This window comes from Cololabis saira, chromosome 22 (genome assembly GCF_033807715.1).
Source record: "Cololabis saira isolate AMF1-May2022 chromosome 22, fColSai1.1, whole genome shotgun sequence".
Taxonomy (NCBI): Eukaryota; Metazoa; Chordata; class Actinopteri; order Beloniformes; family Belonidae; genus Cololabis; species Cololabis saira.
The window spans coordinates 37,759,719-37,782,109 of record NC_084608.1 but is presented as its reverse complement, the minus strand read 5'-3'; the positions used below and the strand labels follow the sequence as shown (position 1 = coordinate 37,782,109).

Below are 22,391 nucleotides of genomic sequence, written 5' to 3'. Positions count from 1 at the left end.
AAGTCAAGCTATAAGACTCTTTAAAAAATGAAAACTCTTCCTCCACGTAGCTGACGTGTCTCTGAAAACATTTACATCAGGAATCAAGCTTTTTTCACCCTAAAAAAACACGTTAAATTCAAAAACTGCACAGACTCAATCATCTCAGCAGAGTGAGGTTCCCACCAGGACACTCCACAGGGCACTCAATCCCCTCGCCCTGGTGCTATGCCCACTTGTACGCACCCTTAAGGCCTGAACATGATTGTTTGGGACAATCAGTGATGAGGACAGAGGTCCAAAAACAGAACATCACTGGGGTTCAAATCAGTAAGTTGGTTGCTCCCAGTAAACTGATATTTCTGTTTTACTCAATAAAACATAATTAACTATGACGCAAATCACTTACACAATGTTTCCCTGACAAAATGCAAATCTATACAATGGCATGTAAAGAAGATAAAAATCTGTCATTACACCCATCCCCAGTACATTCCTGGCCTGCGGCACCTTAGCACACTTGGAGGAATGCAGCCGTTACAAGAATATAACTTAAAACAGTATATAGACATATTAAAAAAGTATTTCTAGCAGCTGATCAAACATGGACGGTCCTGCATGCACACGGTCCAGTCGGTGTGTCCTGTAGATCACAGGTTGAGGTCGTTTACCAAACAAGGACTCCCTCACTGTTTGACATCTGCACTCCCTCAACCCTCTTTTCCTGTCCGTAACCTGATCCTACACAATAAAGGTACATATGGTACCAAATAGCTAGCCAGCCTGGGCCCCCTGGCTCTGGACCTCCAACCACCATGTACCACCAAGATCTGTTTCACCACTAATGCCTAGAAGGAAGGCCTCATGCCCAGGCCACAACAGGCCAACTTATGGCCCTGGTCTGTCTTGCTGCAGTAACATTTTTAACACCTAGGAAGAGGCTCCATTTCCTGGATAAAACCCGCACCATTTTTCTGAGTAGTGGGAGCCCGGTATCCTGACCAGGGTGGACTCTGCTGACATGCGGATCCCGGGTACTCTGACCATTGTGGACTCTGGGTTTCCTGGTGCTATCTCCACATGTATGTACGATTGAGCCTGGACATGATTGTTTTGGACAATCAGTGATGAGGACGGATGTCCAAAAACAGAACATCACTGGGGTTCATAACAGAGTTGGTTCGTCCCAGTCACACCCTTGCAGGTCTCACTGTAATTTTCCACGTTTGCACATAAGTCTCCCAGTTCAGTCAAGATACATACCTGGCCTCAGGCACCTCCTCCTACGTGCATTAATGCAGCAGCACAAAGGATATAACTTAAAATAGTATATAGACATATTAACAAAGCCTTTCTAGCAGCTGATCAAACATGGAAGGTCCTGCTTCGACACCTGTCCAGTTGGTGTGTCCTTAAATAATGTGGTGGTTTTGAATAATTACCGGCTCTCAAGTGTGTCCTAAATAACTTGCACAACATTTCAGAAACTCTCAACGGATGACAGTCTTTCAGGAACCAGAAACTGGTTTTTCAGCAGCTGACCTCTAAACTCTGCACATGAACATTAAAGTAGCTGTTTTCAACCTTATATTCTGAACAATAACACGAATAATTCAAAAGAATGTCTTCCTAATCACGACATCAAGTCAAGCTATAAGACTCTTTAAAAAATTAAAACTCTGCCTCCATGTAGCTGACGTGTCTCTGAAAACATTTAAATCAGGAATCAAGCTTTTTTCACCCTAAAAAACACGTTAAATTCAGAAACTGCACAGACACAACAGAATATCACTGGGGTTCATATCAGTAAGTTGGTTGCTCCCAGTAAACTGATATTTCTGTTTTACTCAATAAAACATAATTAACTATGACGCAAATCACTTACACAATGTTTCACTCACAGTATGAAAATCTATAGAATGGCATGTAAAGAAGATAATAAGCTGTCATTACACCCATCCCCAGTACATTCCTGGCCTGCAGCACCTTAGCACACGTGGAGGAATGCAGCCGTAACAAGAATATAACTTAAAACAGTATATAGACATATTAAAAAAGTCTTTCTAGCAGCTGCTCACACATGGAGGAATGCAGCCGTAACAAGAATATAACTTAAAACAGTATATAGACATATTAAAAAAGTCTTTCTAGCAGCTGATCAAACATGGAAGGTCCTGCATGGACACGGTCCAGTCGGTGTGTCCTGTAGATCAGGTGTTCTTAACCTTTCTGACCTTGGGGCCCAATTTTTTCAGTACAGAGTGGCCCGGGGCCCATTTAATATAAACACTGTATAGCAGGGGTATTCAACTAAAACTTTAAGAGGTCCATTTAGAGAAAATTTACTCAAGCGAAGGTCCAGAACATCATAATATATATATATATATATATATATATATATATATATATATATATATATATATATATATATATATATATATATATGTGTGTGTGTGTATATATTCAAGTAGCCTCATAGTTGTATCAACATCTGCATCTGACTGTTATATTAAAAAAAAGTACATATTTGCCAATTACCATGTTTAACTTGAATTAAACATATTTTTTTCTCTTAAAAATAAAGTAGATTTTATTTTATTTTTCAAATGCTATCTTATTTTATTTCTCTACCAGCAGTTTGAATTTCCCCTTTTCTTTGTTAATTGTCTCAACACATTTGTATACTAAATTAATATAAATACATCTTAACAATTTAACAGTTTTGCAGTTTTTCTTTCTTCCCCTCTTATAATCTTATGCCCGCACTTTCTGTTGTTCAGTGAGAGAACTGAGCTCTAACTTCTCCTGTCAGGACTTTAAATCTGGGCTGGATGGTGTCAGGTTCTCATATGCATGTGGAGGTGCTCATTGATGAGCCTGAAACGATATTTAGTTTTAATTATGTTCACTGTGGAGAAAGCTGCTTCACAGCTGTATCTGGACCCAAACATTGGCAGGATGTTTTAAGATGGTCAGTTTATTTTCTGTGACTTCAGTTCAGACTTGAGTGGATATGTTTGATGAAAAACTTTGTGTTTTGTTTCAGTGGCGTTTCACTTTGGCACTTTGAACGCCACGGTCTCTGAACGTATGAGACACTGGTTTTGTCCCAGTGGGAAGACTGAACAGGATGAATTTGTCCATTCCGGGTTGCATATTTAAAAATACAGCGAGGACAAAACTTAGTTTGATTTTACTTATTTACATTAATAAGTTGTCAGGACTCAGTGTGTCGGGTTCATCCGAGCCTGATCAGCTGCGACGGGCACCGAGCGGCAGCCTCAGCCGACCTCCCCGGCCGCGGGGACGCGCCGGGATAAATGATCACGCCGCGCTCGCTTGCTCTGGGCGCAGACCCAATTAATCGATCCCTAATCCTGGCGGATCTAAACCTACTCTGTGCAAAATGAAGGATTTTCTCTGTAAAGACACACCATTTCTCTTACCATTACACGTACAGCTAGCTGAGTGTCTTCTTCTCCTCATTTGGTTGGGAGTTGCTATGCAGTCCCGCGGCCCCCGCGGCCCACACGTACAAAACTGCATTTTTTTTGCGGCCCACTAGATGGTGCTCGCGGCCCAAGTGTGGGCCGCGGCCCTATGGTTAAGAATCACTGCTGTAGATCACAGGTTGAGGTCGTTTACCAAACAAAGAGTCCCTCACTGTTTGACATCTGCACTCCCTCAACCCTCTTTTCCTGTCCGTAAACTGATCCTACACAATAAAGGTACATATGGTACCAAATAGCTAGCCAGCCTGGGCCCCCTGGCTCTGGACCTCCAACCACCATGTACCACCAAGATCTGCTTCACCACTAATGCCTAGAAGGAAGGCTTCATGTCCAGGCTACAGACAGCCAACTTATGGCCTCGGTCTGTCTTGCTGCAGTAACATTTTTAACACCCAGGAAGAGGCTCCATTTCCTGGATAAAACCCGCACCATTTTTCTGAGTAGTGGGAGCCCGGTATCCTGACCAGGGTGGACTCTGCTGACATGCGGATCCCGGGTACTCTGACCATTGTGGACTCTGGGTTTCCTGGTGCTATCTCCACATGTATGTACGATTGAGCCTGGACATGATTGTTTTGGACAATCAGTGATGAGGACGGATGTCCAAAAACAGAACATCACTGGGGTTCATAACAGAGTTGGTTCGTCCCAGTCACACCCTTGCAGGTCTCACTGTAATTTTCCACGTTTGCACATAAGTCTCCCAGTTCAGTCAAGATACATACCTGGCCTCAGGCACCTCTTCCTACGTGCATGAATGCAGCAGCACAAAGGATATAACTTAAAATAGTATATAGACATATTAAAAAAGCCTTTCTAGCAGCTGATCAAACATGGAAGGTCCTGCTTCGACACCTGTCCAGTTGGTGTGTCCTTAAATAATGTGGTGGTTTTGAATAATTACCGGCTCTCAAGTGTGTCCTAAATAACTTGCACAACATTTCAGAAATTCTCAACGGATGACAGTCTTCCAGGAACCAGAAACTGGTTTTTCAGCAGCTGACCTCAAAACTCTGCACATGAACATTAAAGCAGCTGTTTTCAACCTTATATTCTGAACAAAAACACTGGGGTTCATATCAGAGTTGGTTCCTCCCAGTCAAACCCTTACAGGCCTCACTGTCATTGTCCATGTTTGCACAGAAGTCCCCCAGCACATCAAGGGAGTCCCCAAAAGGGCCAGTCTCATGCCACCATCCGAAGACTCCAAAAAGTGTTGGTACTCTGAGGTAGCGTTTGGTTCCTAATCACCATGATAGTTTGGGCAATTTAAAAAAGCAAGTTATGACATTCATTTCAACTGTCATTTCTGTTTTGCTCGGTAAACCATAATTAACTATGACCCAAATAACTTACACAATGTTCCAGTGTCAATATGCAAATCTATAGAAGCAAGAAAGAAGATATTAAGCTGTCATTACACCCATCCCCAGTACATTCCTGGCCAGCGGCAGCTGCTCCCACGTGGAGGAATGTATGAGACCCTCACAATTAGTGGAGTAGTTTTATTCTTTTTTTCTTGAAAATGTAACGCACTTAAGACTCAAAGTATTAGTCTGTACATTGATTATTTTTTTATTCAAATGTTAGTCTGTACATTTATTATTTTTTTATTCAAATGGTTATTCAACCTCGTCCCGGTCGTGGAACACTGGACCAGCTCTATACCCTCCGCAGGGTGCTCGAGGGTTCATGGGAATTTGCCCAACCAGTCTACATGTGTTTTGTGGATCTGGAGAAGGCATTTGACCGTGTCCCTCGTGCCATTCTGTGGGGGGTGCTGAGTGAGTATGGAGTCCGGGGCCCTCTACTAAGGGCTGTCCGGTCTCTGTATGATCGAAGCAGGAGTCTGGTTCGCATTGCCGGCAGTAAGTCAGACTTGTTCCCGGTGCATGTTGGACTCCGGCAGGGCTGCCCTTTGTCACCGGTCCTGTTCATAATTTTTATGGACAGGATTTCTAGGCGCAGCCAGGGGCCGGAGGGGATCCGGTTTGGGAACCTCAGGATTTCATCTCTGCTTTTTGCAGATGATGTTGTCCTGTTGGCTTCATCAGACCGGGACCTCCAGCATGTGCTGGGGCGGTTTGCGGCCGAGTGCGACGCGGCAGGGATGAGAATCAGCACCTCCAAGACCGAGGCCATGGTTCTCGACCGGAAAAGGGTGGCATGCCTTCTCCGGGTGGGTGGAGAAGTCCTGCCTCAGGTGGAGGAGTTCAAGTATCTCGGGATCTTGTTCACGAGTGAGGGAACAATGGAGCGTGAGATTGACAGGCGGATCGGTGCAGCGTCCGCAGTAATGCGGTCGATGTACTGGACCGTCGTGGTGAAGAGGGAGCTGAGTCGAAAGGCGAAGCTCTCGATTTACCGGTCAATCTACGCCCCTACCCTCACCTATGGTCATGAACTTTGGGTAGTGACCGAAAGGACAAGATCGCGGATACAAGCGGCCGAGATGAGTTTCCTCCGCAGGGTGGCTGGACGCTCCCTTAGAGATAGGGTGAGGAGTTCGGTCACCCGGGAGGAGCTCGGAGTCGAGCCGCTGCTCCTCCACATTGAGAGGAGTCAGCTGAGGTGGCTTGGGCATCTGTACCGGATGCCTCCTGGACGCCTCCCTAGGGAGGTGTTCCAGGCATGTCCCACCGGGAGGAGACCCCGGGGAAGACCCAGGACACGCTGGAGAGACTATGTCTCTCGGCTGGCCTGGGAACGCCTCGGACTCCCCCCGGAAGAGCTGGAGGAGGTGTCTGGGGTGAGGGAAGTCTGGGCATCCCTGCTGAGGCTGCTGCCCCCGCGACCCGGTAACGGATAAAGCGGGAGAAGATGAGTGAATGAGTGAGGGTTATTCAACCAAGTAACACCAATAGTTATCCACTATAGATCATTAGGATGGGAAACGGAACCTTTCTGTGGTGCTGCGCGGTGCTTCCTCTATAGGTCCGGGTATTTCCGTTCCCTCCTCAGAGGAGATTTTGAACGCAACACGAATGGTTCATTGTTTTAATGCCTGTGATCTTTATCTCTGTTTTCTCAGAGACCGTTTACGGCGAGACACTGATCCAACCAAATCAATACTGTGACGTGGTACCCGGTCCAGCTTGGGACCCGTTACAAATGCAGCACTAATAATGATATAACTTAAAACGGTATATAGACAAATTAAAAAAGTCTTTCTAGCCGCTGATCAAACATGGAAGGTCCTGCATGGACACTGTCCAGGCGGTGTGTCCTGTAGATCACAGTTTGAGTCATTTACCAAACAAGGACCCCTTCACTGTTTGACATCTCCACTCCCTCAAGCCTCTTTTCGGGTCCATAACTTGATCCTACAAAATAAAGGTACATACGGTACAAAATAGCTAGCCAGCCTGGCCCCCTGGCTCTGGACCTCCAGCCACCATGGACCACCAAGCTCTGCTTCACCACTAATGCCTAGAAGGAAGGCTTCAAGTCCAGACTACAGACAGCCAACTTATGGCCTCGGTCTGTCTTGCTGCAGTAACACCCAGGAAGAGGCTCCATTTCCTGAATATAACCCCCGCCATTTTTCTGAGTAGTGGGAGCCCTGTTTCTGACCAGGGCGGACTCTGCTGGCATCCAGATCCTGGGTACTCTGACCATTGTGGACTCTGGGTTTCCTGGTGCTATGTTCACATAGCAGGTTTACTCTAAGTTCCTAGAGTATCTAAATGTAGATTTGGAGGGCGGGCATTCTGCTATCAGGCACCATTACTATGGAACCAACTTCCAATCTGGGTTAAGGAGGCTGACACCACCTCCACCTTTAAAACTAAACTTAAAACCTTTCTGTTTAGTAAAGCCTATAGTTAGTGTTTAGTAAACCTCTAGCTGGTGTTGGTAAATCTCTAGGTAGTGTAAACTCTAGTGTGTTAGAGTCAGTAGTCATAGTTGCAGCTATAGAACAAGACTATAATAGTTAGTTTCAAATATAGCTTGGTGGTAGATATGCTGCTATAGGCCTATGCTGCAGGGGGGACATGATCCACTGGGCGGTGCCTCTCACCCTTCTTCTCCTCTCCTCTACCCTTCCTCTCTTCTCCATTTCCATTTTTATTTATTATAAATATCTCATAGCTATCATTTTTGTCCATCGTTCCTGTAGTTTCTTGTGCCGGCCCCCCTTTTTTCTCTTTTGTGCATGTTTGCAGGCCGGAGCCTCGGGAGCTGCGTTCTGGCCTGTGTTGGAGTCCCCAGTTGGGGCACTTTCCAGCACCCCTCCCAGGGCCTCCAGGAAGGCCGGGTACTCTGCACTGCCGTTCGGCCCGTAGGCCGAAACGACAGTGAGAGACCTATCCCTGGCCCGAAGGCGCAGTGGCGTTAAGTGGGGAGAACTCCAACACATGGCGGCTGAGCTGGGGAGCTATGAGCAAGCCCACACCAGCTTGCCGCCTCTCACCATGGGCAACTCCAGAGTGGAAGAGAGTCCAACCTCTCTCAAGGAGTTGGGTTCCAGAGCCCAGGCTGTGCGTGGAGGTGAGCCCGACTATCTCTTGTCGATACCTCTCAGCCTCCCGCACAAGCTCAGGCTCCTTCCCCCCCCAGCGAGGTGACATTCCATGTCCCTAAAGCCAGAGTCGTCGTCCGGGGATTGGGTCGCCGGGGCCCCCGCCCACGGCTGCCACCCAAATCACACGGCACCTTCCCCTTATGAACCCTCCCGCGGGTGGTGGGCCTACGGGAGGGCGGGGCCCACGTCGCTCGTTCGGGCTGCGCCCGGCCGGGTCCCGTGGGCCAAGACCCGGCCACCAGATGCTCGCCTGCGAGCCCCGACCCCAGGCCTGGCTCCAGGGTGGGGCCCTGGTAACGCCAGTCTGGGCGACGTACCCTTCCTTGCTGTTTTCTTCTTCATAAGGGGCTTTGAACCGCTCTTTGTCTGACCCGTCACCTAGGACCTGTTTGCCTTGGGAGACCCTACCAGGGGCATTAAGCCCCGGACAACATAGCTCCTAGGATCATTCGGGTGCTCAAACCCCTCCACCACGGTAAGGTGGCGGTTCAAGGAGGGGGGCAACAAGGATATAACTTAAAACCGCATATAGATATATTAAAAAAGCCTTTGTAGCAGCTGATCAAACATGGAAGGTCCTGCTTCGACACGGTCCAGTTGGTGTGTCCTTAAATAATGTGGCGGTTTTGAATAATGACCGGCTCTCAAGTGTGTCCTAAATAACTTGCACAACATTTCAGAAATTCTCAACGGATGACAGTCTTTCAGGAACCAGAAACTGTTTTTTCAGCAGCTGACCTCTAAACTCTGCACATGAACATTAAAGCAGCTGTTTTCAACCTTATATTATATTCTGAACAATAACACTGGGGTTCATATCAGAGTTGGTTCCTCCCAGTCACACCCTTACAGGCCTCACTGTCATTGTCCACGTTTGCACATAAGTCCCCCAGCACAACAAGGGAGTCCCCAAAAGGGCCAGTCTCAAGCCACCATCCAAGGACTCCAAAAGGTCTCGGTACTCTGAAGTACTGTTTGGTTCCTAATCAACATGATAGTTTGGGCAATTTAAAAAAGCAAGTTAGGGTTAGGGTTAGGGTTAGCTGTCATTTCTGTTTTGCTCGGTAAACCATAATTAACTATGACCCAAATAACTTACACAATGTTCCAGTGTCAATATGCAAATCTATAGAATGGCATGTAAAGAAGATAAAAAGCTGTCATTACACCCATCCCCAGTACATACCTGGCCTGCGGCAGCTGCTCCCACGTGGAGGAATGCAGCCGTATCAAGAATATAACTTAAAACAGTATATACACATATTAAAAAAGCTTTTCTAGCTGACGTGTGTCTGAAAATATTTAAATCGAGAATCAAGCTTTTTTCACCCTAAAAAACATGTTAAATTCAGAAACTGCACTTTTATTCAGATGTTCCCACCAGTTTGAACATCTTTTGCCCCCAGGTATTCTAACCAGTTGCCAGAGGGTAATTATTTAGCAGAGGGCGGTTCCCACCAGGCGACTCCACAGGGCACTCAACCTCCGCGTCACTTCTTTAGGGCGTGGAAAGGAGCGCAGATCGAAATAAAAACAGACAGGCAGAGACGGAGAGGTAGAGCGGCATCTCGATCAAGATACCACCGGGAACATCTCTCCAACAGCTGCAAGATCATCTTCATCAGAGCTGCACAAGGTGAGGCAGCTGAAAGTTAACTTAAACAAGTTTTTGGGTTAGACTTCTTTAACATCCGCTCACTGGACAAATAAATCATTTTCTAACCAGGATCAGAGTTGAGAAAGTTTAAATATGTCCTACAGGTCTCATTTTTGTCCAATGAGTGCGTTTACATGGGAAGTTTAATTCCTCTTTAATTCAGAATTAAAATTAAATCCGACTTAAAATGAGTAAATATTACCATGTAAACACCTAATTCCGAATGAAAATGACCATTCCGAATTAAACTTAAATCCGAAGTAAGTGGCTGGTTTTTTCCGATTCTAAATCCCAATAGAATAATTCCTCGATCATGTATGAACTCATTCCTCTTTAAATTATTCTGGTCTTTCTTTCTACTCGTTCCTTCTCCCGTCTGTCTCCATGACGCTTATATTCCACGCTGGTCTGGTTTTCCTAACAGGGTTTCAAGATGGCAGCACGCAGTAAACGCTGGTCAAGAGCAGAGACCATTTATTTAATAAATATAAATCATTAAAAGAACAGATGGAAACAGGAAACATCAAAATTGTGAGCTTTTCAAAGAGCTAAGTTTGTTTTTCGGAATTCGGAATTATTTAATTCTGAATAATTAATTCCAGATTAAAAAACATCATGTAATCGTGGCGAACGTGTTTTTTATGAAGAGCTGCAATTAACTGATGTTGTTCTTATTTCCTGCAGAATCAAGAGGTTCCCCTTCATCGGCAACACAGGTTTGTTTCACAGCAACATTAATGTGTTTTACAGTTTCTGAGTTTAGAAAGTCAGGTCTTCACTGCTCTAACTGTCGTCTGTCTACAAATGATTTGCCAAAAGCAGTTTAAGATGTTTGAGTTTGACGTGATCGGAGTGTGATCAGAACTGCGCAGCTGCAATTGATCGTGTTGCTTCTGGCTGCTGAACAATTCAGTATCTGACCATCACTGAGCTTCACTCTCCAGCTGACAGTTTTTTTTCTTCCAACAGCTCTGTCGGCTGATCCGCCCCCTCCAACATGCTCCTTCCACTGTTCTACCTGAGCTTGCTCGTGGCCCTGACAGGTAAGTCAGACACTCGCCTACTGCTGGAGACAGAAATATCCAACACTTCCCTTCAGTAAAAGTCCTACAAGTCCTCTGTTAAAGCAACTATTCTTACATTGAGAAAGTTAACTTCTGCCAAAGTTTGTCAGCATCCCACAGTAAATGTAGCTACTTCATATATTATTTATCATTGGTTCAGCGTTCTTAAAAGAGCTGTATGTGACTGTTGCAGCCAGATGTTTCTGATGTAGATGCATCAAACCTCTGGAGCCACTAGGGGGCGATGCAGATACAAGACCAACCTCGATGTGCAGCATTTGGAGAAGAAATAAAATGACTGTTCATTTCATGATATTGGAGGATTAAAGTCTTTCACTGTGGAGATCTTAAATTTTTACTCAGATATCTAACATCTGTCTTGTGATTCAAGAGTCTTTCTTTCAATTTATGTTAATAAAAATAGGAAAATCTTTTTGTATTCGTTTTTGTATTAAATATATATACAGGGTTTGTTCAACGTTTGCAAAGTTATGGCAATACATTTTAATTTTCAAATGTTTTTCGCAGGAATTTTCAAACGCTTTAAAAACATTTGTATTGTAAAAGACCCAAGAAATTCAGAAAATTGTATTTCCGTTTCCTTCAAAAGGTTTTCCATTTCTAAAGTCAGATATTGGGGTTTTTTCTTGGACCTTTGTGTTTGGTGTTGGTTCATAAATGTCTTCTTTCCTTCCTGCAGTTCCACTTCATGTAACATCAACAGAATAAATGTGAAGGTTTACTCTGTTAGCTATAGTTTGAACTTTTCTCATGTTTAACTTGTTTCCATCTCATCCATCTGCCTGTCCTCGGATCATCTCAGCTTGGTTTCTGCAGCTTTACTTGTCGTCCTCAGACTCAGACCACTTCCTGTTTGTGTCTCGTCTCTGCAGGTGCCGACGCGGGGGGTTCAGGTGCTCCTAAGAGTTTTTCTCTGCCACATACGTTGGACATCAGCTCCTGTCCCATCAGCTACTATGGCCTGAAATACACCTCTGTCACCGTGAGTATGATGAAGATGATCTTGGCACTTTTTAATCTTCCACCTGCTGGCGTCCAGATTTAACAAGCAGATAACAGTGGGAATGTAAAGATCGTAACTGTTGCTAAGGAAACTAGTTCAAGTTACATCAGAACAATAAAAGTAGTTGTAGCACTTGTACTTAGAAAACTGCAAAAGAGTATAGACTACTAAGACCTGGCTTCTCAGGAGCAAGAAAGAATATGGTTATAGTAAACAACTGACAATTTTATTGTAGTAACACAAAACAAAATATAATCACAATTACAGTGACTAGAAAAAAAAATAACCCAAAATAAAATAGAAATAGAAAGCCTTTATTATCATTGTACAGGTACAGTGAAATTAGGCAGCAGCTCCTTCAAAGTGCATATATATATATATATATATATATATATATATATATATATATATATATATATATATATATATATATATATATATATATATATATATATATATACATATATATATATATATATATATATATATATATATATATATATATATATATATATATATACACTATAAAAAAAGTGAATGGGAGGATAAAAATGTACATGAATGGGTGGGGGGATATTGCACTTAAATGGATGATCCTAACTGTATCTAAGGAAATTAGTTCAAGTTACATCAGAACAATAAAAATTGTTTACTGTACATCAATTCTTTCGTAACATCGTGGATTCAGAGTTGAAACCACGTCTCATTAGAGATTAAAGATGCTCAAACCGCCGCATGCCCATATTTCCACCCATGAAGGTCCTGCGATCACCACACATATATTCAACTTCTCAAAACTACAAGCAACTCCCCTCACATCAGCCGGAGGCATGGCCTTCAATTATCAACCTGTTTGAAAGTAAATCTCTCACTTGAAGGACTATTCTGTTTTGTGTGCAGCAGACATGGATGCAATTAGTCTCTGCAGGAAACTTTAAGACAAAACTTCTTGATTTGATTTGTCTTTGATTTTCAACAGGTGAAGCAGGGTTCCTTTGAGGCTCTTTTCTGTTTCGACTCCGAGTGTACCGACCAACTTGTCGGTCCTTTAGCTCAAGATGTTACTTTTAAAATTACACAACATGATGCTGGGCTTGACGAAGAAGTAAAGAAACAGATATCCACTATGGAAGGAGAAATGACCTGCTCTGTTCAAATTAGTTATTCTACCCCTGGACAGCGTTCGGTAAGTTTGTTGTTTGGTTATAACTTTTATCACACTTATTAAATATTTTTAGTTTCCACTGTTTAATATTTTAAAAAAGCTAAAAGAAGAAACTGTGACCTGCTTCCTGAAACACTTCGGATCAAACTCTCTCTTCAGGAGATTCCGATAACTGTGTTTCTTGTGCAATACGGGACCCGAACACTTGTGGGACTTCAGTCCGATACCACCAACCCAGATGATTCTCTTGTGAGTTGTGTGAATAAACAGTTTCAGTCTTTTAAAATGATGCAATGAAGAACATGTGAATATTGAGGTCTAATCTAAAGTTGACTCTTTAGATTTATTCGGTGTTTTTTCCACTGCAGTTAACAGGAGATCATAACAAATTACTTTCTGAATGTAATTAAAATGTTTGTCTCTTCTCATCTTCATTTGTCTCCAATCTGTTGATTCAGCTTCATGGTTGTGATTAATTGATTGTGTTTGTTCCCATTTAGACCATTTCTCATTATATCAATGAATATAGTATTGCTGGATCAAGCAGCATTAATGGATTACACCAAACCTTGTTCACGGACATCAGTGGATGCAGAACCGATGCAGGTTGGTAAATTTTGGCTCAAAATAACATTTAAAGATTCCGTGAGTCAAATATTTAATATTTTTGGTCAGTTTGTGTTTTCATCCGGAGAGCTTTTTTAAATTAATGCAAACATCCCTTTTCTCCTCAGGTTATTTTATCAGCGCTGGAGAAGAGGACAAGTACGATGAGGGAACCTGTGCAACTTACTCTTGCAGTTCTGAAAGCGTCATTAGTTTAGTTACAAGTGATTGTGCCGCAAATCAATATTGTGATGGTCGTGGCTCGTAAGTATTCTGACTCTTGACTAAAATCAAATCTGATTGAGCAGAGATTCAGTGAGCATCGTAGTCTCTTTAGAAGACACTGTTGTGGTGAAGCAGCAGCAGATGGAGCTGTCGGTTGATCTCATCAGTGAGTTCAACCTCTGAAGAGATCGAGATCAGTAGACAGAGAAGATAAATGATTCCCACAAGTACCTTCAATAAACACTTGTATGAATTAGGAACAAATAAAGTAGGTTCTGCTTATATAGAGCTGCTGATGGTCCCTGTTTTCAGGGAGATAGAACCTCCTGGTGGACACGTTCCTCAACAGCAGCTCCTGATGTTTGTGCTCCTTCTCTATCAGGTGCATGCCGTACAGGATCTGCACTTTGACCGGACCCACTGTGATCAACGTCAAAGGCGTCGGCACCACTGTGGAGGATCGCTGCACGTACACTCTGATGTCAGATGGACAAAACGTCGCAGGTGTATATTTCCCATATTTTGAAGTTCTGGCCAGCTACAAGGACCGACGTCGCACCGATGTGAGCTTTCTGGACAGTGTGACACTGAAAAAGGGTGTTGAGGTTCTCCTGGAACAAGGTGGGACAGTCAAGGTGAGCTGTCTTCGAGCACAGTCCTGGATCCAGACCGGGGTTTTATCAGAAATCCTCCTCAAGTTCTCTGCTCTCATCGTTCCACACGGTCATATTAGAACCACATTAGTGAACTCATTTGTGTCCTTCACCTTTCACCTCCACTGTGATGCAGGTGGACGGTTCAGCGGTGGAGCTCACCAACGAATTCAAGGACCACGGTGGTGTTGAACTCTCCAAGACCCAAGCTGGAGTCACTGCCAAACTGGAACTGGACATGGACAAATACCTTACTCTGTTCTTTGATGGAAACACTGCGCAGCTGCAAACTAAAGGTATCAAGTTAAACGTGTCATTCAGGGCATATGGTTTACTTTAGTGAGTCTGAATGTTCCTGCTCTTCTGACACGTTCTTTCCTGAACAGTTTCATTTGTAGATTATTATCCACCAGGTGGTTTGTGTGGAGACGACGACAAAACAACTTCAACCAACCAGACCGATGCCAGCAGGTACCATGTCCCTCTGACCGACTCTGACGCTGTCTGATCAATGATTCGCAGAAATACAGTGTGTGTGGTATGAAAACAACCAGAACTGAGGCGGTCCTGATTTCAGTTTAGTTTAGTTTAGATGCACATAAAACAGAACCCGTATAAACAGTAAAAACAATGGTCAAATAAAGCATTTGTGCAGGAAAGGTGGAAGCCAAAAAGGCTCATGAAAATGCCTCCCCTTTATAAAACAAACATAACAATAACAGCAGTAACAGCAGCAGCATTAGTAGTAGTAGTAGTAGTAGTAGTAGTAGTAGTAGTAGTAGTAGTAGTAGTAGTAGCAGCTGACTTCAAAGCAAAAACACAAAATAGAAATGCATAATATAAAACAGAAAAAGACAATTGAGCATGAAAAAGAGAAATATTACTGAGTTATTAAAATATAGGAAAAATTATGAAGATGTAGGTTAATTGCATGAAAAAGTACAATTTAATAACTCCAGAAGTGTTTCTGATCTTAACTACAGATTGATTTTTTTTCAAGTGTTTTTTGAACAAAGCCAGTAAAGATATTGATTTTAGTGATGTAGGTAAATTGTTCCATAGATGGTCCTCTGTATTTTAAAGTGCGGTGATTGTGTGAAGTCCGGCATAAAGGAAGGTGACAGTCCTTTGAGTGTCGTGTCTGATATGAATGGATGTCTGAGGAAAAAACTTAAAAAATGTCCTGGTGTTTGTCGCCCCCTAGCTGTCAGAATATGCCCACAGAAACCAGTGACCTGACAGTCGACTGTGACGCGATTAAGGAACGGTGAGCAGATTCTTCTGGGTTACTCGGTCTATGTGGAGATCTGATCTACATTTCCTATTGATCACCTGTTGGGTCTTGTGACATCATATGGAAGATAAACCTCACATTCTGTCTCGTCTTCTCTGTTGGAGCAGCTGCAACATCCTGATGAAGGAACCCTTCTCCTCCTGTCACGCCGCCGTCACCCCAGACCCCTACATAACTGCCTGCAGTGACACCATGTGTAAATATCCTGATGAGGACGGCCTCATGTGTCAGTTCCTGGAGGCCTACGCCAGAGCCTGCAGCCTGGCTAAGATCGAACTGGAGGAATGGAAGTCCAACCAGGAGTGCTGTAAGACTCAGCCATCTGCATCAAAACTCATACCCGTCTTTTCCCTTTTATTATGGGCATGCCACTATTGCAATCGTCCAGAATGGCCCAGCATTTTGCTAACAAGCTAAAGTCGCACAAGTCCCACTTCGCATCAGCGGGTGTACAGCATGACCCCGCTCTGATGTGGGAAAAATCCCCAAAAAATAAAACACGCCTGAAAAAACGAGGAAAAACATGAAAATGAAGGCATTATATTAGTATACAGAAAATGTTTCCCTTTTCTTTTTCTTCTTATTCCGCACTCTTTTTTCGTCCGTTAATACGGCCCGAACCGCAACGTTGCACAAATGCATGGTAACCATCGTTGGATGCGTCTCCATCGTGGCCTCGATGGGTATTACTTTTCTCAGTCAAAAGTGTTACCGTGGCAACGCTAGATGCCAAAAAGCAAAAAAAAATGGTGAAAATTCGGACACTTATTGCTCGACCGAACTTTATCGTAGAGACATTGTTCAAATTTACAAACACTTGGCCCGATTGGCACTAAAGGATCGTACAACGTCATCATGCTAATTATTACGGTTTTTGAGATATTTAACTTTCTATTTAAAAAAAAATATTTTGGACTGGATTTTGAGATATTCAACTATTCTAATTCTTCAAGCTAACGGAATGGACGCTTATTGCTCGGCAACACGATATCGCAGAGACATCGATCTAACGTTAAAAGACTCGGGACGATGTGGACTACAACATACTGTTTAGGCTGTTGAGATATTGAAGCCAAATTGTCCCATTCTATCCTATGGAGCTTGTTACTATGGCAACAAAACCTATGCATTTTTATGGGGCAGAATATGAATAAATCATCCGTAAATGTGGCCCGAACCGCAACGTGCATCCAGGCCTTGGTTTGGTTCACTGGCCATTATTAATAACCCCAAACATGGCCAGAACCACCTTAAACACAACCAGTACCACCTTAAACACAACCAGTACCACCTTAAACACAACCAGTACCACCTTAAACACAACCAGTACCACCTTAAACACAACCAGTACCACCTTAAACACAACCAGTACCACCTTAAACACAACCAGTACCACCTTAAACACAACCAGTACCACCTTAAACACAACCAGTACCACCTTAAACACAACCAGTACCACCTTAAACATAACCAGTACCACCTTAAACACAACACTACAATCCCAAACCAAAGCAGCGAGAGGGGACGAATGGGCAGTAGGGCATGCCCATATCAACATTTCTTGAAATTTTGTAGTTCATGTTATAATTAGTAACGTGAACGTGTTTGAACTAACTTTGTGCCCCCTGCAGCTCCGTCTCCCCCTGCAGATCCGGCTCTCGTTTGTGAGAGTCCTTGCAGTGATAATGAGGTCTGTGGACTGGTCAGCGGTAGCCCCACCTGCCTCTGTAAACCCAGTTTTGCCTCCAGTTACAAAGAGAAGAGCACTCTGGGTAATGCAGCTTTTATAACGACCAAACAGGAGCGATGGATTGGAGAACAACATTTAACTGTTATTTTAACACAATATTCTCATGTTCAGGTGACCCGACGGTCTGCACAGGTGACTCTGCTTCACTCACTCTGGTGGGTTGCCTCCTGGCGGAGAAAGGTATCGACTACTCCACCTTACACCTCAACGACGAAACGTGCACTGGTGTCATGGACGAGGACAGCCACATGGTGACCTTCAGCTTCGACAACGACAACTGCGGGACGGAGGTGGAGGTGGGTTCCCACTCCACAGTCTCCTCCAGCCACAGCTGGGCTGCTTCTCTGCCTCCTCCACTTTAGGATCTACAGATGTTTGCAGTCATGTTGGTTGTCTGCTCAACACATTTAGGGACCTGTACAACTTTAACATTCAAGCTGAGCTACAAAAATAAACCCAGATACAGTAACTGACATAAATCCTGCTGATGCTAGCTACGCTAGCACAACAATATACGAGGGCCTGTCATTACCCGATGTGAGTCGCTACCGCGCATGCGCCACTTTTCGCTGTGCATTTCAGCAGGAAATCAGTCAGTCAGTGAAGAAGTAGAGAGTGTTGTCATTACCCGATTATTGATTAAAATGAGCGACTTTAATTTTTTCCATCAGCTCCATGCCTACATGGAACCTGGAAAGTTTCATCCCAGTTTGGGAAACGCTGACAAATGGAAGATTACTCGTTCTATGAGTAATTAGGAAAAGCAATCATGTAAATAATAATATCCCTAACTTATTGTGAGTAGTGTATACCAAAACAAGTGTGTGTTTAGATCTTGACTATCAAGTCTGGCGACGTAACTGTAGTTTGTCCAAGTGGTGTTGCCGTACGTTGCTTTCCAAGATGGCCGACGATGTTGGACGCGACTGCGCATGTGTGACTTAAATCGGGTAATGACAAGGGCCTTTTGAAATAAAAACTGAAGTGTGGTTGAAAAACATTCTGGATTTATAAAGAAGAAAACACTCTTAGATCATAAACAGACGACACATCGGAGGAATAATTTAGGTATTTCAAAGTGCAGTTCTCTAATGTTTTCATTTAGGTGTCTATAAATAAACCACGTTCTTATTTTTGCTAAATACTGAATATGTAAATGAAAGGGGAGCTCCGGGTCCCTCTAGTGGCTGCAGGTGGCTTCTACATCTGTGTTGTCACATACAGGCGGCTCCGAGTTCATGACAGACTGTTAACAGATAGATTAACTCAACATGACGGAGGTGGAAATATAAATGAGCCGCTTCACTCAAACATCTGAATGTGATCCTGCAGAAAGAAGAAGGCAAAGTGTCGTACAAGAACACCATCCAAACCACGAGCAGCTCCTCCTCCGATGTCATCACTCGCCACAACGAGATCAAGATTGACTTCTCCTGCGTCCACGTTGAACCAGACGTCAAGACTATGAGCTTCACAATCAAGGACAGGTGTGTCCCGGCTGCCGGTTGGGTTCTACTTCTGTTGTCGGCTGGTTTGTGAGGCCGACGGGCTGACGTTGTGCTTGTGTTTGCTCTGCAGCTCCGTCTCCCAGGAGGTCACATCCGGTACTTTTAGTTACAAGGTGACGATGAACGCCTACACGGACGCTGACCGCACACAAGCTGTGGACTCCGACACCGAGGTGCTGCTGGACCAGACGATCTGGGTGGAGCTGACGAGCGACGGGCTGGATGAAAACTTGGTCGCCATGGAGATCGACTCCTGCTGGGCCACCGGCCAGGAAGAGTCCGACAGTGACGTGAAATACGACCTGATCAAGGACGGGTGAGTGGTGTTCTGAAGAGGAAGCTCCTGCGCTGATACTCCCCGGGGCGGATTCATGGACCATCGTTCTGCTCGCTGACCAAAGGGTGTTTTCTTGTTTTTGGACAGCTGTGCAAACAAAGCCGACCTGACGGTGCAGGTGGAGGGAAACGGAGCAGGAACCTCCAGCTCTTTCTCTTTCAGCATGTTTGAGTTCAAGGGCAGCTCTAATGCCGTCTACCTGCACTGCCAAATCCACCTGTGCGTCAAAGACGACAACAACAGCAACAACTGCGTGCCGGTACGCCTCGCTGCAAAGCTTCTAAACTTGGTCAAGTTTTGCTGTCAGCAGCTTCACTCCAAATAAAAGAACCCATGTTTGTCGTCTAAAGTCTCTCCATCTCTAACTTCCAGGATTGTTCTGGGGGAGGATCTGGAAGAAAGCGCAGAGCTGCCTTGTCCAGATCCAGATACGGCAGGTCAGCTCGCAGAGCTGTGGCTCCGGCCTTCATCAGCATGGCATGGACTAAATAGGTGAGTCTAACCCTAACCCTAACCCTAAATAGGTGAGTCTAACCCTAACCCTAACCCTAAATAGGTGAGTCTCTGCTGGTGATGACATCGTTGTGCAACTTGTAATGAAGTTTATTCGTTTTGTGTGCTGACTTTCAGTGGTGTTTGTGTGTTTCAAGAAGACCAGACTGACCTGAGCTGTAAAATCAGACAAAAGCGTGCGTGGTTCAGATAAGATGATTGTAATCATTATTGCAGCCGGACAGTCACAGATCAGGGACAACAAAAGCTCCCAGTCTCAGAAAAGGAAGCTGAGGAAGCTGAGTGATTGGAAAGAAGCCAGAGATGTGAAGAAGACCGGAGGGTTTGTAGAAGAGACACGAGTCACATTTTCATCCGACTGTCTTCACAGGTGGTTACCATGGTGATACGGACTGACTGACAGGCTGCCGACCCCCGTCTGGATCCCCGACTCGTGTCTGGTCCTGATCCTGATCACGGACGTGTGAAAGGAAGAGCTCAGATCCTGCTTCTGTCATGAAGCTTTGTTAACTCGTAAAGCAACAAAAAGCAGCAACGAAAGACACAGAATTATGAGAACAGGACCAAACTGTCATCAGACACATGTCACAGACCCTCTTTTATCTATTTTAGTCGTTATTGGTGAAGGGAAGTGTGTTACATTTGTGCTACATTCTAACATCCAGGTAGAGTCAGATATTAATCAGATATGAGATTGATTATCATGTCCTATTAACCAATACCTTCATATTAATCAGCTTTTAGAAAGGGGTTGTTCAGGGTGAAACTATTAAAAAGGGTAGTAATACAAGTTCTTCTTACTTTTAGGACACTTTACAGTAAACACAGACCAGTTCATTATAGTCTAATTAAGAATCAGCTATTAATCAGATATGAGATTGATTATCATATCCTATTAATCAATACCTTCATATTAATCAGCTTTTAGAAAGGTGTTGTTCAGGGTGAAACTATTAAAAAGGGTAGTAATATAAGTTCTTCTAACTTTTAGGACACTTTACAGTAAACACAGACCAGTTCATTATAGTCTAATTAAGAATCAGATATTAATCTGATATGAGATTGATTATCATATCCTATTAATCAATACCTTCATATTAATCAGCTTTTAGAAAGGTGTTGTTCAGGGTGAAACTATTAAAAAGGGTAGTAATATAAGTTCTTCTAACTTTTAGGACATTTTACAGTAAACACAGACCAGTTAATTATAGTCTAATTGAGTACAGATCAATTCATTCCAACAGACTGAACCACAAACTGTAGAAGTGAGTGTTCTGATGTCCAGGGACAGAAATACTTGCTGCATGAACTGCAAAACTGTCAGCTTCCTAAGGTGGACATACTTTTAGACCGGAACGATTTAGTGGGGTGTCGTCTGCATAAAAGGACATTCATCATTTATTACATACATTTTCTGCTCAGCAAGACTTTAATTTGCAGCCGTGCAGCGATCATTAAATGATTCATCTGGAACACAAGTTCAGTCCTTCTTCTCTGAAAGATTTTCAGAGAAACTTCAAGGTGCTTTTTTAGCAGTAGTTTCACTTTTCTGGTGTTTTGAAACAGGAGCCTCTGTTACAGTTCAGTTGAAGCTGAAACATGTCACTGTTTCTTCACGCTTTTACTTTTCTTTATCATTTTTATTGTTTGTTCTGCATCCAAAGACCAAAAAAAGAAATAAAAAGGTGGTGGTAAAATTCAAAGAGTTTTGCTCCTTCTTGTGTTGCCTCTCACATGTTTTCTGTTTTTGTTTTTACATTTTATAAATGTTTCATGGAAAAGAATCGCTCCAGAGCCATATATATAAAAAGTCCCACCCGACCAAATCAAAAGCCTTCTCCGCATCTAATCTAATATTATTACTTCTAACCGTTCTCTGGTTGTATTTAGCAAGATATGTTATTTGCGCCTTATGTTGTCCTGTGTCTGTCTCTGTTTAATGAATCCAGTCTGGTCCTGATTAATTAAATCCGGTAGAAGAGAAGTGGAAATGGACGAGCATGTGAAAGTTGTCGGTCCAGTGAACGGGGAATTTATATTTCTAAAACGCCCCAACGGCAGCATTGGTGAAGGCAGACTGATATAAGTTCTTGGTGGAAATCAGAACCGGAATCAGAAATAATTTTATTGCCAAGTAGTTTAAAGCAGCACTATGTAACTTTTCCAGCTTAATCTAATATTTCATCATCATCATTGTGATGGAACATTTTTTACGGCTTTGACTGCTTTACTGCATACGTCACTTCCCCCTCCTTCCCGATTCGTAGTGGAGACAAAAGGCAGAGGTGTCTTCAGGATTCACATTGATTACTCAGGTAGAAGTATAGATACTAGAGTTTAAAAATACTCCTGTAGAAGTTGAAGTATCAACTCAAGTTTTTTACTCAAGTAAAAGTAAAAGAGTACTGGTTTCAAAACTACTTAAAGTATAAAAGTAAAAGTAATGTAAGGGGAAAAAAAGCCATTAAGGACAAAAGCCATTGAAAAGGAATGCATCCTAGTATAATTTAAATATATTAAAGAACCATATATGTGTACTATTGAGCATTAACATGTGTTTCAGAGAGCAGGAGATATGA

The 22,391-nt window shown here is 43.3% G+C and overlaps 1 protein-coding gene across 1 annotated transcript in view; it reads left to right on the top strand.

Moving 5' to 3' along the window:
- LOC133423619 (alpha-tectorin-like) overlaps positions 1-21,515 on the top strand; it is a 255,976-nt gene extending 234,461 nt beyond the window's left edge. The window contains exons 15-20 of the mRNA XM_061713870.1: positions 17,566-17,750; positions 18,787-18,941; positions 19,033-19,278; positions 19,387-19,558; positions 19,672-19,791; positions 20,183-21,515. Of these exons, the coding sequence (XP_061569854.1) occupies positions 17,566-17,750; positions 18,787-18,941; positions 19,033-19,278; positions 19,387-19,558; positions 19,672-19,791 (878 nt within the window). The 3' untranslated portion in view covers positions 20,183-21,515. The remainder of the gene's footprint in view (positions 1-17,565; positions 17,751-18,786; positions 18,942-19,032; positions 19,279-19,386; positions 19,559-19,671; positions 19,792-20,182) is intronic.
- The last annotated feature ends 876 nt before the right edge of the window (positions 21,516-22,391 follow it).